At 31.7% G+C, this 19,263-nt stretch overlaps 1 protein-coding gene across 5 annotated transcripts in view; it reads right to left on the bottom strand.

The window, feature by feature from the left end:
* LUBEL (Linear Ubiquitin E3 ligase) overlaps nt 1-19,263 on the bottom strand; it is a 254,196-nt gene that overhangs the window by 34,550 nt on the left and 200,383 nt on the right. For 4 of the 5 annotated variants that reach the window (XM_081760697.1, XM_081760702.1, XM_081760706.1 and 1 more), the window contains 6 exons: nt 17,866-17,974; nt 14,742-15,046; nt 12,568-12,876; nt 3,012-4,098; nt 2,069-2,613; nt 1,096-1,353 (listed from right to left, as the gene is read on the bottom strand). In XM_081760697.1, coding sequence (XP_081616823.1) covers nt 1,096-1,353; nt 2,069-2,613; nt 3,012-4,098; nt 12,568-12,876; nt 14,742-15,046; nt 17,866-17,974 — 2,613 coding nt within the window. The remainder of the gene's footprint in view (nt 1-1,095; nt 1,354-2,068; nt 2,614-3,011; nt 4,099-12,567; nt 12,877-14,741; nt 15,047-17,865; nt 17,975-19,263) is intronic. The other variant, XM_081760703.1, reaches the window with a different exon arrangement.

The following is a 19,263-nucleotide window of genomic DNA, read 5'->3' on the forward strand; positions in this document are numbered from 1 at the left end:
TTGCGATAGAAATATATAGAGCATAGTATAAAGCAGCATTGATAAGTCTAAGTAAGTTAATCATAAGCAAAACATTGAATTAGCTAGAGAAATATCCGCTTACGATAAGCAGAAACCGAATTATTATTTATATAGTTTTATTAAAATATTCTACACAAAAATAAGAATTTGAAAAGATTTTTTTCCTTATTTCAGAATCTAATTCCAAATATTTCTTCGATCATTTTGTATATAACCGGTTTGGTGAATTTCTCCAAGTTGCAGAACGTATTCATTTAAATCTTTATATATATGGTATATTACGTTCAACCATGTATTCTTCTTAGTTGTAAGATTTTTAATAACAAAATAGATCAGCTTGCTGACTATATTTTGTAAACCAGGGAAATTTCTACGTTTACCTATAGATCTTATGAATATTCCCCACATTACGTATTGAACAGGTGGAAGTTTTCCTAGTTTGTGAAGTAATGTCAGTAATTTGGTTTAATGATAAGAAATTAAATAAATTTACTTCTCCTACATCCTACAAATTTATTATTTTTTTATGTAGGAAGAAACTGCTATCATTTGTTCATAAACAAACTTACAGAAAAATTATATATTATTTTTTGTGTAAGAGCGTTTATGAAAATGTGTACGATTTGCATAATTATTTAAGATTTACATAGTAAATTTTGTTTTTAGAAGAAAGATATTTTATAATTTAGTTTCTTCCGTTTTTAGAAGAAAGATATTTTATAATTTAGTTTCTTCCGTCTATTTCATTCTATCATTAAATGAATAACTTCCAGCTCTATAAATTGCAACTTCTCGATTGATTTACCGTTTTGCATAGCCTTAGTACTTAAAAGGCTGTTAACTCTAATCAATGAATGAATCAATCAATCAAATCAATCAATTGATTTGTAACTATTGATATATAAGTCAAATAAAAAGTCCAGATTGTGAAAAAGCACTTAAAGAGTTTCTAAATACTACAAAATTATATTAGCTACCGGTCTGGCATAATATGTTCTGCAATCTTGTATTCAAATTTGATAGAAATATTCCTGACTTTCTAAAATCAGCAATGAAAATTTAAAAATATCTTACTTGTGTGTCACTTGCAAGCGACTGACGACTCAAAGAACGATATAGATAATGAGACGAAGTCCCCCAGAGGTCTTGTTCAGCAGTTTGTGTTCCCATATGGAGAGAAATGGCTCGCTTCAATCGTGGAGACCGAGCACGACGATATCGAGATCTCTCGTAGTTCTCTACTCCAGTCATTGTGTAACGAGAACTAGATTTCTCTATCTTCCTCACTGGTGACAGTGCTCGATCTGAGTTTTTAGGAGGTATCTCATAAGTCTGCAGTCAGAAATAACATTTTTCAGTAAACGATCAAACATTAATATTGAAATTAATATAAACTCAAATCACTACATATATACAATATTTCGATTTAAAACTTCTGATGCAATGTAAATTTCTATTTAGATATTATCTGTACCCGTAATTGATGCAATTTAAACAGTATTTATTTCCTATTTAATATATGCACAAACGCTTGTCCTTCTGAGAACGTTGCACTACAGTTTTATACGAATTGTCTGGCTAGTGGCAGGCAATTTTACATTCCGCGCAACTATCGGGTAGAACTATTCGTAGAAGTAGTGTCATAAATTCTAGTTCAAAATATCTGTTTAAAATAAACACAACTATCGTAAGTTAAATAATATTTTATGTAAGAGAAAAACATAGTTTGTGTTCGTTATAGTTGCTGAGGTCTGATAGTCTCCACTTGTATTAGGCAATCTTTTAAAACAGCGGATTCTCAGAAAGTATGCGCTGACAGCAGAAGAGAAAGCATGCACATAAGCGCAGCATTAATATTGCAAAAGAATTAAGTAAACTATTTTATTAGCGATTTTATATGTATAGTATTCAAGAAAATCATGTAAGTATCTTAAATGTATTTTGTGTTTATGATAAAACATTTCTAATCGATATTTTAAACACATTAGCACAATAAAGTAACAGAAAAGACAGCAAATGTTTTTTTTTAAAAAAGAAAGTTACTAACCTGTGTTGAGATACTTTGTGGAGGAGGTGAAGTGCCCGTGGATGTGACTTTACGTTCTGGTTGTGACCTAGTATCTTTCTTGATGATCTGAGTGGCTGAAGTAGGTTTCTTTCCAGTAGATACAAATTGTTGGTTTCTGGTTTTCGACGAGGTTATATCAGGGGTCCATGCTCTGTTGTTTGATTCGTGCGGTAACATTTCAGGAGTCGCTATTGGTGATTCTTGAGGAGAAATAGGAGGTGGGGGAGATGTCCCAACAGCAGTTGATGTCATTCGCGAGGTGGTCGTCTCGTGAGATTGTTCACTGGACTCATCTTTACGAGAACTTACACTAGGACTGTTTTCCATGCTGGAATTGTCAACAATATGGGGTTTCTGTCGTGACATTGGCATTGGTGATGAATCGGGAGTGGGTGATGTTTGGTGAGGTACTGGTGAAGGTTCCACAGATTGGGAAGGTTCAGAGCTACTTTCCAAAGTGTCAATATTTTCCATTCGCATTTGACTTGGGCCCAACAGTTCTGCTCTTTCCATGTCCTTTTCGCCTATAAAATGGGTTACAGAATAGCATACATATAAGCTTCATATTGTCAATATTTCTTTCTTTTTTTCACTTAACACTCATGTCACAGATATTACGTAATGTGTAATCCTTTAAGATAATTAGAATAAAGGAATAGAAGAAATATTAATTAAAAGAAAAGAAGTTAAATGGGAATTATTACCATAAAAATATAAAGTCATTATTCAATTTACATTATTGCTTTAAAAATAAAATATTTATATTATTTTGAAGAAACAGTAATGTTAGTTTGCTAAAGCTAGTAAGGAGATATGAGGTGATATGTTCTTAAAAGAAAATTTCTTTAATATTTAAATAAGGAGTCATTCTAGCGAATTGGGTAGAACATTGTTCCAGGCCAAAATGATATTTTCTTATTACCTTTCTTTTTCACTCTATCAGTCGGTTCATTATCAGATGCAACATGCACACTTTCATACGCCTCGTCTACATTCATTGATAACGGTTTCCTCGTTAGAGTCAATTCTTTCCCTAATTTTGAGGCAAGGTAAGCTTCGTCATAGGAAAGATTCCTTTGAAGAGTCTCACGGTTTGTTTGTGATGGATGTTGTTGTTGTTGCTGCTGCTGTGTTACTTCCTTAGATTTTGGTTTATTAGCTTCTGCATATTCCGGGAAGTCTTCGTCATTAAATGACGCTGTTGGATATGGACTGGAAACAGTTCGACGAACTCTTCGGTTGGATGAAGTACGTTGATCTTTGTTTGCGTCCCTAGCAGCAGCATCCATTCTGCGTCGAAATCTTGATTTTCTCTGTTCTTTCTTCTCTGATACTGATGGCCGTCGTGGAGGTTGTGTCATATCTGTTGGCGTTTTGCAGCACACAGCGCAAACCCGTGTTCCAGGTTTGTTTACAAACGTACAGTGTTCACATTCCCATTTATGGTCAGGAATATATGGTTTTGGAGCACTTTCCTCTTCTTCCTCAATTTGCTCCTGATCTATCTCCTCCAACTCCTCCTCCTCTTCTTCCTCTCCTCCACCGTGGTTACTGGGTGAAAAGTAATCCTCAGAATCCGACGAAATTCGTTCTCTTCGCTTTCGAGTTGTATTAGCCGCTCGATGATTACTCATTTGTGACTTTCGGGATCGTATACTTGCTGAAGGAGATACTGCTCGTTGGCTCATTTGTGGTGATGTCATTTGATTCATTCCCATGTTTTGTCCCATTAAATGTGCTTGTGACATATTTAATGGTGTCATTGATCCATGGGGCTGCATTCCTGGATACATAGGTCCAGGCATCTGCATAGGATTTCCCCACATAGACATGAAACCCATTTCTCCACATGGCATATTCATGCTCAAATTACTTGGTGTACGTTTCATGTTTCCTTCGTTCATACCCATCATCATAGATTGACCATTTCCCATGTAACTCCAAGGATCATGTGGCATCCACACCATTCCATGACAATGTGGACAGTTTAAGTGTGCCATGGACTGAGCCTGAAATAAAAATAAGTGAATGTTTGTAACTCTTTAAAAATGAAACGCAACTTGTTCAAAACAAAATAATAAATATAGTAGATGATAAATTTATAGCAAATACAATTATTCTTTAGCTGGGGAATAATTATATTAACAAATTCAAGATTTCAGCACGGTAAGAAACAATATAAGTTAGACGAAAGAAATTCTGTTGTGGAAATAACTTATATATAATGAGTTGGAAGACAAAGCAACCCTATTTCGGGGAAATGGTGATTTACTTTACCCAATAGCCATGAGTAGAAAACGCTTACTTTATCTTTAGAGGAGTGGAATAATGTCACCAACATTTTTTCGATTGATTAACAACGATTCAATTCCAAAAGTCAAAAATAACAATAAACAAACTATCCAAGTTCCTAAGCACGGAGAGCAGAAGATATCCCATACTTTTATTTTAACAGAGAATCGTTTCCATAACATAAAATCAACGAAGATTTATATGTAAATGTATTTACGGATATGATATTCTACCTTTAACGTTTACTTCCGTTAGCATGTCTATTCCTTTTGAGGTATTGAATTATTATTATTATTATTATTATTATTATTATTATTATTATTATTATTATTATTATTATTATTATATTATAACATTCCATATTATATCATTAAAGCCTGTAGTAATGAAATAGCGTCAAATTTAGCTATTATATGTAACGCATCGTTAAAGACTGGAGTATTTCCTTCAAAATGGAAGCAAACATATGTTGTGCCAATATACAAATCTGGTGATAGATATGATGTTAAAAATTATAGGCCTATTAGTTTGGTAAGTGCATTCTCTAAGATTTTTGAATTAATCGTACACCAACATTTATATTTTAATGTAAAGAATATTTTAAGTGATACGCAACATGGTTTTTATAAAGGTAGATCGATTGCAACGAATCTCATTCATTTTACAGATTTTACGTACTTTGCACTAAAAAGTAATTTACAGGTTGATGTTATATATATTGATATGTCAAAGGCCTTTGACTCTATTGATCATAAATTACTTCTGAATAAATTATCAAACATTGGCCTATCACCGTCTTATATTAAATGGTTTGAAAGTTACTTATCAAATAGAAATTTTAAGGTAAAAATTGGCAAGGTAACATCTACTCAAGGTCAAATAGGGAAGGGAATACCTCAAGGGTCTCCCCTGGGTCCGCTTCTTTTTTCTCTATTCATCAATGACCTACCAGGAAAAGTAAGGTATTCAAAAATACTATTATACGCAGACGACATAAAGCTCTTTAGAATAGTTAATAATGAGTATGATAATTATCTCCTGCAGAAAGACTTAGATGCAGTAAACCATTGGTGCGAGAATAATTTATTAACTATTAACTCTGGAAAAACTAGATATATGACATTTACTAATAAGACACAGTACTTTGTCAGTAAATATAAAATTCATGGAGTAAGAATAAACAAAGTAGAACAAATTAAAGATCTCGGTATTATTTATGACAGACAATTGAGATTTAGTAATCACATAAATGATTTAGTACAATCAACGAGAAAAACCATAGGTTTTATCTTTAATCAATGGCCTGATTTTTTAAATGGTAGTTCTTATGTGTACTTATATAAGACACTTGTTAGATCCAAACTTGAATTTGGTTCAGTCGTTTGTAACAGCTTGTCTAATATACTTATTAACAAACTTGAAGCAGTACAGAAATGTTTTATACGACTACTATGTTATAAAATGAAAAAGGACTACTATTCACACGAGTATGAATATTGGTTAACTTTTTGGGGACTTCATTCTCTAGTAGAAAGAAGAAATTTTATCGATAAATGTTTTATTCAAATGGTATTGGATAATAAATATAGTAGCAATTACTGCTTAGAAAATATAGGAATAAGAGTGCCGTGTTATAGTGTAAGAAATCAGTCAACATTGGTAGCACTAAATTCAAAACGCGAAATATTGAGAAGAGTGACAATGTCTTATAACAGCTTAAAATGAACATATGTTGGGAGAAACAATAGAGCAATTATTTTATTTAATTATATTTTTTTTTTCCAAAGATTAATCTGTTTTAACTTCACGACAAGGGCCTTCATTTTATTATTATTATATATCTTAAGAATATCTTTATTTATAACATTTTATTCAAAGAAAAAATATTTTATGTGAAAATGTGACAATAGGTAACCAGGATCTTTTACATAGAAGATACGAAATTTTAAGCAAAGTTGACTCATTATTTTAACGATAGTTAAATGAAACTTTGATTTCCATAGTTCTGTTAATAGTATTTTATGATATTGACTGTATCTATTTTAATCTTATTTTATAATCAGCTTTAATCTTGTAATGTGAATATATTAAACTTCTGACAAGGGTCTTAACCTACTAATATTCATTCTATATCACAAATTTTCTGGTCTGTTTAAAATGATTGTATAATAGTCTTAACATAGTGCTGTATTTTTGCCAATGAGCTGTTCACGGCACTGAAAATAAAGTTATTATTATTATTATTATTATTATTATTATTATTATTATTATTAAAATGGGAATATTCATGTCCAGTATGGAATTCTGTAACTGAAGTTTATTCTCAGAAACTAGAGGGATGCAAAAGAGATTTATCAAATGCTTATGTTTTAAAACAATACACAAGTTTATTGTTTATATAAGGTCATTTCATCCTTTTGGTAGTGAATTGGACGCGCCATCATGGGCACCCCAGTACCATATCGTACACTTCACATGTGAAGCAGATAATTATTTACAAGTTAGGAGAAAGTAAGGGTTTCTGCAATCATCATACCTCAAAAAATGCATCCGTTTAGGGAGAGCTACATAGTAGCACTTTTTGACACGAGCTATAGCTATAGTCAAATCAAAAAAAGTGTAATTTTAAAAGTTTCACTGTGTCTGATAAGGGGATACATGCGGCAATCCATTGTAACGTGCATACACCCTCGAAGGAGAAAATACGCGGTTAAAAGACGTAGAAGAAGCAACCAGCTTTGCAACGCACTAGAGACGTCAGTACTAAATACTGTACAGCAAAATGTGACCAAAGAGAATCCATCCCCGCAACGTGAAATAGCATGAAATAGTAGCACATGTCCGACGGTGACCAGCAACTGTTTGCGGATCATCCGATAGGAGTTATCTAAAAACGATGGGAAAATTCCAGGTAAATGCTGCTTCCTATGTATAACATGTCTTAGATCCCACCTATCGCCTATATGCTCCTGCTTTGTATGGCAATGAGACTTCCAAAGTCCACATCCACCAAGACAAGGTCAGCAGTCGCACCGTGGCCTGCATGGCTCATATGGAACAGGGAACAGGTGTCAAGGCTATTACATTTAGACACATCCATGTTAAATCACCAGATGCATCATCCATGGACTCTTGTGTCTTTGAACCATTAAAACTGAACATCAGAAAACATCGAGCCATATCGCTTGATGGCCTCTGGACATTATGCAAGAACAAGTGGACTAAACTGAATCTGAATAGGTTGTGCTGAATAGAAACATACGTCAATAGAAGCTCCGATCTCATGTTCCTCACCAGGGCCATCATATTGAACATGATCAATTGTGGAAAAGCTGTTTTACAGCCTAGACTAGGCGGATGCAATTCACTATCGTAAGAATAAAACGACTTTCTGTAATTACGAACAATGGGCTAAAAAACATAGGCGCGTGTTGCATGATCTGACACTAGTATCAAATTATAAAAATAATAAATTATTCTGTCCTTAAATAATCCACAACATTTTAGTGAAGTTTCTAATGTTAGAACAAGACAAAATATGATGTATATTAATAAGTACAGGGTGTTTGAGAAAGAACTTCCTGGTTTTTAGTATAAATTTAATTGGGAAATGAATGAAAACTTACATCAATGAGTACATATCATGAAAGATAATTCCTTCAAGTTTTGTTTAATGTTGGTAGACTTCAACGTGGGATCCATTTGTGACCCTGCACACGTCGAGACGATATTTCACTTCTTGCCACGTATTCACCAACATTTCAGGTGTAACTGTCCCAACCGCCGCGACGATTCTTTCCCGTAAATGATTGATGTCTCTGATTTTTTCACTGTACACATTTTTTATGTGGCCCCAAAAGAAAAAGCCCAGTGGAGTTAAGTCTGTGCTTCGTGGTGGTCAAGGTATTCCTATCCATCTTCCTGGAAATCGAGTGTATAGAGGAAAAAAACAGCACTGGCGCCGTCTCAAGGTCAATCAGACCTGCCAACTGCAGGGGAGCCAAACTTGGAGAGTTGATAAATCAAATACCACAAACTAGAATAGTGTACGGTATGTCATTTTATACAGATTCTAGGACACATTAAAACTAGGGAGTTCTTTTTCAAACACACTGTATAGTACCATAGGTGTATTATAGATAGGTTGCTAAGAAAAAATAATTGAAAAAATCTGAAGGAAATTGACAAAATACTATAATAATAATTGTACGCTCATATATATGAAGAAATAACAATATGTGATAAGGGTCAACATGTAAATTATATTGATTCGAGGCTTAACAAGTAATTTAGCACTTTGTTAATTTTTACTTTTATTAATTTATTTTTTAAAGTATTTTTACATTTGAATGTCCTAATATCTGATTTTGAGCAAGTGCTGTATTTGGTCGATAGCTGTTTTTAGCATTATAAATAAAGCTTATTATTATTATTTTAGTTTCACTAATCACAGGAGTTTATTTTTGAGAGAAGTCACTTCGATAATTTTCTCGTTAGAAGCTAAGCTTCATACTGCTTCTGAAAACTGTATACAAGAATTGACACATCAGGCAAGCTTTCTTCTCTTGTAAATGTAAGGTTTCACCAATGTAACTTCTCCCAAGAGCCTTCACTCACTATAATTAAAATTATGGAAGTACCATAGAGAAAATATATAGATAAAAATTCTACCATAAATCAGGGTGTCATTGAGTGAAGGGAATAAAGATAAATTTCATATTTTGAAGGATGCTTTCGTGTAATTATTTGCGCACAGTTACGCTGACAGTCAGAATAGCTAGGGATAATTTCCTTAAATTACAGTTCTCTTGCAAATTATCTAATAACGGTCCAAAAGACACAGTAAGGCCTCATTTAAAAATAGTACCGTAACTAGGAAAATAGTTGTAAATAAAATATGAATGAATTCAATATTATATTTGAGTTTTGTTTAGACGCTGACTATATTTTTTTTTATCATGGATATTTAGATCAACTTTTTTCTCAACTCTTGATGATCTTTGTAGTTTCCAGTTTCCATTAACATACCTAAGTATATAAGTATGATCATTTTTATATGAACAGGTCTTTCTGTTTTTTTATTCTATGTGAAAGTATTGCTGCAAACTCACTTTGTATTCTCTTTGTTATTGTCTTATTTTCATTACCTTTGTTCTTTTTCAAATTTTCTCAACCGCTCATTAACTACTAATTTTAATTACATCGTTCATATATTCAGTAAAGATAACTCCCCTGCTCTTAGTATATTTAAATACATCAGTATATGGAACCATGAATTTTGCTACCTCAAAAACCAGTTATGTGGTATTTAAAATTCTAATATTTGGTAAATTGATAAATAAAATCAATACTTTTTCACTGTTTAGTCTAGTTTTCTTCTTTCGTTTTTTAAAAAATTAATACCAGATGATGTGTAGATGCTTTATGAAAACGATGCTGAGAAAAATGAGAGTTCCCATTGAAAATTTCGGGTATTACTAAATAACTATATATTGACTATTTTTATTTACTTCTTGAACAGAAAGACAAATATTTGAAACTTTCCGCATCAAAACCATAAAATAGACATTAAATACGGATTTAGATAACTTGGGAAGACATTGTTTTTTAGTCATCGATGCGTGCATTAGGAAATTTTTGCGTACAAGATAATTAAGATTCCTCTGAATAGCAAGAAGTAAAAAAAAATTAAAAATCGGAAATTACAACTTGATCAGAAGAGGATGCTAATGAAGTTTCTATAATTAATTATACTTCTTCAGGTTATTAATATTTTACTTATATTTTCCGCCTTTTTACTTTGTATTAAGAAGTTATCTAACTTCTTTACGACCTTTTCTTAAATGATATACTACTGATTATGTCTGTAGTTCTACAAATGTAAATATTTTTAAAATTTCCAAACTATGTTAAGCATAAGTATCAGAGGTCTTATAAATGTCTGTAGACAGGATCAAAGCAAGAACGGTAAAAGATATCGAGAAGAGGTTTTTGAAATCGAGTCAGTGTCTCAAGAATAGGTACCATCTATTCCGTTCACCTTCTATTCAAACCAAGAGTAGTAGAAATTAACCATCTCCGGTTTCAACGTTGATCACCAGAGCCAAGAAAAAGGTAAGAGAGCGAGAAACTGTCTCTTGGGATTGATTTAGCATCTCAAGGATAGATACTTTTTCACCAATATCTTTCTATTAAAACCGGAAGAGGTAAAATTTTACTAATACTTCTCGTTTCAATATTGATCTCCATAGAGCAGAAGTGGAAGGGGATAGAGACAACCAGTTTCTTGGAATCGATTCAGCGTCTTAACAATAGCTTTCATCTGCTCCGTTAACCTCCTACTTAGACCGAAAGCGATAGAAGTTAACCATTTCCGGTTTAACGTTGATCGTCATAGTGCAAAAAAGTTATGATATAGCGAAATACAGTTTTTCCATGAGAATTCAGTGTCTCCAAAATGAGTTTTGCTTCGACTTTTATTTTTCTATTCAAACCAGAAATAGAGGAAATAGAGGAAATTTCTTTTCTCAACACTGATCTCATTGTAAAAAACTGTAATAGATAGAGACAAACAGTCTTTTGATATGCATTCAGTGCCGTAAAAATTTGTTTCCTTCATTCTAATGTAACCAGGAGTCAGGCAGCAACTACCACTTCCAGTTTTAATATTAAGCGCCATAGAGCAAAAGCAGTTAGAGATAGCGAGTTTATATATATATATATATATATATATATATATATATATATATATATATATATATATATATATATATATATATATATGGATTCAGCATTCAAGGAACATATTCTATCTTCGATCTTATTTCTCTATGGCAACCAGAAGTTATAGATGTAGTAGTTTCAGTTTCATATTCAATTTGCATAATTTGGAAGTCTTTCACAATGAAATTTCACATTGAAACGAAACTTACTTGTAGTAATGACGAAATACTTATATGTGGAATATTAAAATATTTCACTATCTTACAATATGCTGATGCTGTACTTATTTTATAAAAAAAAAAAAAAAAATCAGTTAGATTACTAAATTCAAATACTTTAAACAGATTGAATACATTTTGTTTATTTCCATGCACATCAAATAGTAAAGAAAAGAGGGTCGCGCTGGCTCAGTGGTAGAGTGTTCACCTCTGGTGCATGGGGTTCTTGGTTGGACCCCAGTTCGCGCCAAGTGAGCTTTGTAGTGGACAAACACCATGTGCGTGGGTTTTCTCGGGGTTCTCATTTCCTCCCACTTTCTTCATTCCACTATTTCATTCATATCACCGTCTTCTTTAGCCTAGCGCACATAACCATGGAACGTAAAACTTAAAAAATTTCCTTAAAGTGAAAAAAAAGCAATAAAAAGGTAAACAAAATGGAAAATCACTATAGATATTGAAACTATACATCAGAAATCAAAGAATAATATTGTGTGTGATATCTGTATCTTCTAGTATCAAACAAAATGCTATTTATGAGTATTTGTGATGTGAAGGTCACTGCAAAAGCATATGATCTTATGATGTGATTTGAATACATTATTTTTTTCTTGCCAATGCGAACATTACTAATCAACTATATCTATAGATAGTACCTTATTGCTATACAGCTATAACTTTTACTTGCTATACTGCTTTTACTTTTACTATTAAAATAACTACTTCCAAGCTAAGGTACTCTTTATTTACGGACAAGGGTACATGCACACAAACTTCAAAAGTACTTTACTAAATTTTATCCCCATGCTATTAAATAATATTCTTCACATTACTTCTAACAAACCCACTGGCATACTCAAACTTCATTCTTGCTCACACGAACTAACTCCTGACTCATGCCAAAGCCGGCCATCCTTTGTTAGAAGTAATGTGAAGAATATTATTTAATAGCATGGGGATAAAATTTAGTAAAGTACTTTTGAATTTTGTGTGCATGTACCCTTGTCCGTAAATAAAGAGTACCTTAGCTTGGAAGTAGTTATTTTAATAGTAAAAGTAATAGCAGTATAGCAAGTAAAAGTTATAGCTGTATAGCACTTATTAGTATTAACAGATAACGCAGAAAACTTATAAGATTATTCCTTAATTTTTTAAAAAATGTAAACAATATGAAAATAACGGTAAGGCACATTATTAACTAGAATTTTTAAAACTATAAATTAGAGTAAATTTTAGTTCCCTTACATGTTGCAAAGGATTAAATCCTTGCTGTTGTTGTGGAACATTGATGTTCTGTAGATCCATTACAGATGTGCTTTGCATCATTCCCCTCCCAAAAAACCCATTGTTGCGATGTGGTGGTGATTGGAACTCACTTCGTCGTCGAGAAGTGGTGACAAATCCCGACACATCGTTGGGCACATTTTGATTATATCGCGTCCTGGATCCCATCTCGATTCCAGACCCTCCTGAGATGCTTCCGGAGCGATGTCGTGAACCTGAGCCTAGTCGTTCGGCTTCCCAGTCAGGATAACCACTATCCCTGCTGGGTGGCTATCGAAGAAAGAAATTTAAAAAAAAATTAAATTAATATGTTCATAAAGTTATTATGAGTTATTTAAAATGTGTCTGTAATCCTATATTATTTTAAAGCCAACAGTTAGCATATAAATAAGCGTATTAGTTTTCTAACGGCAGAGAGCAGATAAGAACGCAAGATTGATTGCCATTTGTTTGTTTAACTGTACTTACTCTCATAATTATGTATAAGTACCGATAAGTAATGTTTAATCATAATTATATATATATATATATATATATATATATATATATATAGATAGATAGATAGATAGATAGATAGATAGATAGATAGATAGATATAGATAGATAAATAGATAGACAGATTTCTGTAAATATTTTTCCATTACCGTTTTCTTTAGACATGTAAGTACACGACACTTCAGCCTCATTTCTAACGCCTAACAACGGTTAAAAACAATACAACAAAAAATGAATCATACATATATATGCAATATTTGAGTACAATGCATGAATACACAATATTTGAAAACATTGTTTTGTACTATTAGTCTTCTTATTATCATTATTATTATCACGTTCAAATACAAAATCACATACTAATATCTTTATTACAAAATAATAAAGACATTAGTATGTGATCTTGTATTTCAACGTGGTAATAATAATAATAATAATAATAATAATAATAATAATAATAATAATAATAATAATAATATAAAGTAGTAATCAAATTTAACTCATAACTTATTATGTCAAAACTTTGAAAATAAGATAATGATCCTAAGTTTGATCATACTAATGATTTAAATAACGTGTATTCCTAGATAGTGTAAAATATGTAGTTTTTACATTGATAAAGTGTGTTTCCCTTATTATTTATATATCAATTAATAATAATGTTAATGTTTGAGACCTAGTGCATTTATATCCGTCGTTTAAAATGTATAAAGTTTAAATGACAAAATATACAGTTATAAAAACGTTAGAAATAAAATACAACATAAAAATTATAAACATTATACATTTGTTTACGCCATATTTTCGAGGAGTGCAAGTTATATTTGTCTTATATTTGTCAAAATTGACACATGAGAAAGGAATACTGGCTATTTGTAGCTTTTACTTCACACCAAAGAAATACGACACTATGCTTTAAAGTTGCCGGATAAAGCTTTCCTTACTATTTGCAACAGCCAAAAGTTCAAGAGCTAACATGTGTATCCTAAGCAGTTAGAAAAGTCTATATATATGCAACTAAATACATTAAAATTGCAAATAATAATTTTAAGAGGAAAGAAAAGGAGAATATACTGGTAACAGACCCGTATTTAGATACTTTACACCTCTAGATAAAAGAAAATTTTGCACTCCTTCCCCCTTATTTGTCCATATTCAGTTATTGTGTGTTCAAAACTGTGTGTTGATATCATCTAGGCTTAAATAACATGGAGGCGTCAACTTACATTGAACCACTAGCAAAGAGAAGCGTGTCAAGTACTTTCTGCAATTCGCACTTGATCTCCGCAATGACGTACAGAACTCAACGCACGGATTATGCTGGCATGCAATAGATTTCCCTTAAATTTCTCTCTCTTGGACAGCCTCTTTTTTACACATACTTCTTCAATATCGTTATATACTGACCTATGGCCCGTATATAAATACGAACCTGCTTGCTAAAAATCTCTTTGTAAGCACTAATGATGTGTTATGCTGATGCTATCTATTAGATTTCATGTCACAATGAAACACTAAGGAAACTTTTAACGTATTGAAGCTTCAAGTATCAAAATCTCTTAACATAGATACGTTAATCCTATTATGATTTGCGCTCAAAAAATATTTGCTAACAGTATTTGAATGAAGGGGCTACTTACCAATTCTTGAAGATTGCCGAAACTGCTGTTTTGACTTCCAGGTGCATGGTTGTCTTTCTCTCTTTTGCGACGATTTTCTTGTGCTTTAGGAATGGTTTTATGTCCATTATTTTGCATATCATTTTGATTTTCAACTTTTGTACTCATTTCAAGGACGGTAATTGGGATATTTGTTAGCGGCACTCTGTTATTGCTATGTGGTTGAAACTGTTGTCTTGACTCTTGTAGCCGTTGTTTTAGTGCTGAAATTTTGTCAACGTTACCTTGTTCCGATGGAATGATATGGTCAAAATCATCTCTGTGTGCTGAAATATGAGAATTTTAAAGTATTAGCTTAGTTTGTGTAAAACATCGAAGAAATATCTTGATTTATTAGATTGCTTTGACTAATATATTCACTAATCATTATATGTAAAACTTAAAAAGTAATCTTTTGTAGTAGCTTCAAAGTAAAGGGCAACTGAAATTTAAAATTACTGAAAAAAAACTTTCTAAGAATGTGTTGTAGACTAGAGATAACATAAGTAACTTAGAGTGTTCTGATCTCTGATCAAAATAATAGAGGTGAAGTCTCATTTCATATGTGGTAGCTATTTTATCATTTAATAAACATATAGTAACTGACCTATATTTATTTTGTTTACGTGTGAGCATTCAAAATAAAATAAAATTGACCAGGTATAATAGAATTGAAACTAAATCAATCTTTGTCTTACCAGAACAGCAGCAAATATTAAATAGAAATTTAACTACCACAAATTGAGACGTTCTCGAAATAATTATTAGATATCAAAATATTGCAATATTTTAAATTTCAATCAAAACCTATATGATAACTCGACTCTGTTTAAAGATACATTTTAAGACATATACTATTAAAATCCTTCGAATTTGTAATAGACTCTTTAGAATGGTTTTCTTTTTGATGAAAGATGTAAATATTTTAACCATATTTGAATAATCATACAGAAAAATAAAATTATATTTTTTATTTAAAGAATTGTTTCGCAATTGAAATAATAATAATAATAATGATAAAATGAACGAAATTGCCACTCCACATGCTCCTACTATTTTCTTCCTAGGGTTGCTCTATATTAGCTCCTAGGCTTACTCTATATTTTGGATTGGAACGGTGACCTTTTCGAAAGAAACAAGTTAAAATGTCAAAAAAGGGTTAAAAAAATGTTAAATAAAAAGTCGCAATGGTCCTCCTGTCGGTTCCATCAATTACACATACAGTCTTCTGAGAGACAACTGCATTTATACGTTCATCGCGTCAGTAGATTAACTCATCCTCATCATTGTTTGACGAAACTAGTTTAGTCTCTTGCTTCTCATCGACGAACCTCACACGATTTATTAACTTATCCATTTTTTTGTTTAGATGACCAACATCTAACTATAATTGTTTGCTTATTCTAATATTTCGCGCGTTCTTTATATGCCTTTTTAGAGTATTAGATCTTATGTATTGTGTTTAGGTCTTCTACATTATATGTGTTATGTTTCAAATATTTAGAAAGACCAGTAATAGTGTTCCCGGGATACCTTAGTCTAGCGTCTACTCACGTCCACGTGGTCCTGGGTTCGATTCCCGACCGGTGCTTCCCAATTTTTGATGTCCACTCAGCGTTGTGAGGCAAGCTGGGAAGTCACGTAAATTAAAGACGTGATGGCCACTAGATCTTGATACGCCGGTTAGTGACAGGGCGAGTAGTTCCGCCGGTCGCTGACAGATGGCGTTGGAACGGCTCAAGTCCTCAAGATGGGTTGGCCAAGTGGTTTTAGTACTAGGATTCTCTTCTAATATTCCCAAGATCTTTTATTCATTTAGTCCCAATTCTCCTTCTTGTATTTCCAATATAGATTTTATCACATGAACATGTAACTCCATATAAAACCTCTGATTTGCTCATTACATTTATATTATCCATTTTACAGCATCTTTCCAGGTTTGTGAAATATCTCGTTAATTAGAAACAATTATCCATTTTTTTAGAAGGCGAATTTAATTTATGAAATCACGCAAACAATAATTCCTCACTAGTAGGATATAACATTAGAAGGTACTAATGGAGTACTCCTTACTAGTGGAATATACAGAATTATGAGTGGAATACTTCTTACTAATTGAATATGCAGAATTAGGAGTGGAGTGATCCTCACTAGTGGAGTATATGCAGTTAGGATTGGAGCACTCCTCACTAATGGAATATATAGTTACGAGAAGTGTTCCTCACTAGTGGAACATACAGAATTAGGCTTGAAGCACTCCTAAATAATGGAATATATGAAGTTGTGAGTGGAGTACTCCAAATTAGTGGAATATACGGAGCTACGAATCGAGTATTCCTTACTAATGGAGAATACGTGTACGTATGATAAAATCTAATTGGTAATACAGAAGGGAACGTTAGGATTAGATTGAAAGAACATATTAAAGATGTCAAAAATGAAATCTTGTTTCGGGCCTGTCTCAACATTTGAAAGAAAGCACACATGACATAAATGAAGTAAAAATATTAAATAAAACAGGTAAAAAATTAGAGAATTATAATAAGAAAATCTTAATTAAACTTGTATATTGATCGTTTAAACAAAAGATGGGATAACGTTATAAACTATTGTCCGCATTTATCGACAAGAAGCAAGAGAATAGAAAGAGCTCCGTCGGTCACGATATGATTGATTTGAAACAACAGAGTGCGATGCATATATAAATCCAGAAAATTCTCGAAAGATGTACACTATATATTGATGAAACTAACACCGATGGAAGGTCTATTTTTTTTTTTTTTATTTATACTTTTACCTTGAGCTACATTTTAATTCACTTATTTTATCTATCAAAAAAGGATCACATTCTGGTCTGAAAGAGGAAACCCGATATTACTGAAAGTTCCTTTACTAACAGTGCAGCGCAATACTGATACAATATTTTTAATAGTTACAGATACACTCTCTATGTGGACATTTCAGAATTATGAACAAAATTATACTACTTTAAAAGAATACAAAAAAAAAAGTCAGAACTCCATTCATAGATATGTTCTTGTTTATCATCATATATGCTTAAGTTAATTAAATTTCTTAGAAAATCAGAGAACTTTCAAACTCTTACATTGACTTTTTTGAGTTGGAGTTGGCGGAAGAGGTCTGTTACCCATGATTCTCTTCAAACTGCCCATTTTGTCCTTTAAGGAGAACTCTTTCTTTGGTAAAGCTGGCACCTAGTATTAAGAGAATTTTCAAAAAATAAAATATTTTAGACTTTAAAGTAAAATACTTAGTATTTTAAATATACAACCAAATTATGCGGAATATGTTGTTCTTGTTTAGTGGATTCAAATAAAATGTTCTTCTGGGATGAAATATCTTTTCTAGCTTAATATAGGGAACTTCTATTATTACAGTTTTCAACTATGTTTTTCCATTATTATTTTATTACTTCCATTAATAAGTAAAGGAGTAGGGTTAATAGTTACTAACATAAATGTACACATACATAGTATCACACCTCTAACGTAAAACAAAAGAACTTAAATTAAAAGAACAATATGCTGTAAAAAAAATTAAAAAGCTTTAATAATATGTTTACTTTAGAAAGACAAAAATTATATATATATATATATATATATATATATCATGGTTTCCTGTATTCGTAATTATATGAGGTTTTACTCTTATTTTCATATATAAAATACCTTCAGACTTAGATATATAATTGAAACAAAGTGTGTTGAATTAAATTTTGATTTAGTGAATTAGTTTGAATCTTCAAACATAAAAGAAATGGTTATGAAAGATCTCTTTGCATCTTTAAACCATTTACATTTTCATATTGCGTAATGAAGGAGAAAGAACTTTCAAAATCCACTCTTACAATCACTTCAAAGTATGAACTTTCACCAAACTTATAATACATTATCTATTTATTTATTTATTGCTCTATTAGTTTAGTTCCAGATCCAACTCTATATTTATTTTTCACTAAAACAATTAGCAATGATACATCGTAAAAAAAATGTACCAACCAACTCAGCAGTCAGTTGATGTAACTGAGACAAATATTGCATTTGTCAAGATGGTCGATCACTGGGTTTGAACTAGAATCTCTCAATTACAAAGCAAAACCGGTAACTATTGATCAATTTTTTAAATTTATTTATTTACTATTTATTTATTTTTTAATTTAATTTAATTTTATTTTATTTATTTATTTATTTATTTATTTATTTATTTATTTATTTATTTATTTATTTATTTATTATTTATTTATTTTTTTTTTTTGTACTATACCTTGAAATAGAATTATATGCAGTGTATTTTAGTAAGTGTTCTCGGGGTATCAGCCAGGTGAAGATATTGACATCCGACGTTTCGAATGTTGACATTGCATCATACATCTTTAGGGATTGTGATGAAGAGATCGGAGATATGTGGGCATAACATTCTATATGGCTATGGTTTCCTTTCTTATTCTGTCCCAAAAATTGCTGCATTTGGCTACTATAAAGTA

The sequence above is a fragment of the Thermobia domestica genome, chromosome 1, assembly GCF_964235325.1.
Source record: "Thermobia domestica chromosome 1, izTheDome1.hap1.1, whole genome shotgun sequence".
Lineage (NCBI taxonomy): Eukaryota > Metazoa > Arthropoda > Insecta > Zygentoma > Lepismatidae > Thermobia > Thermobia domestica.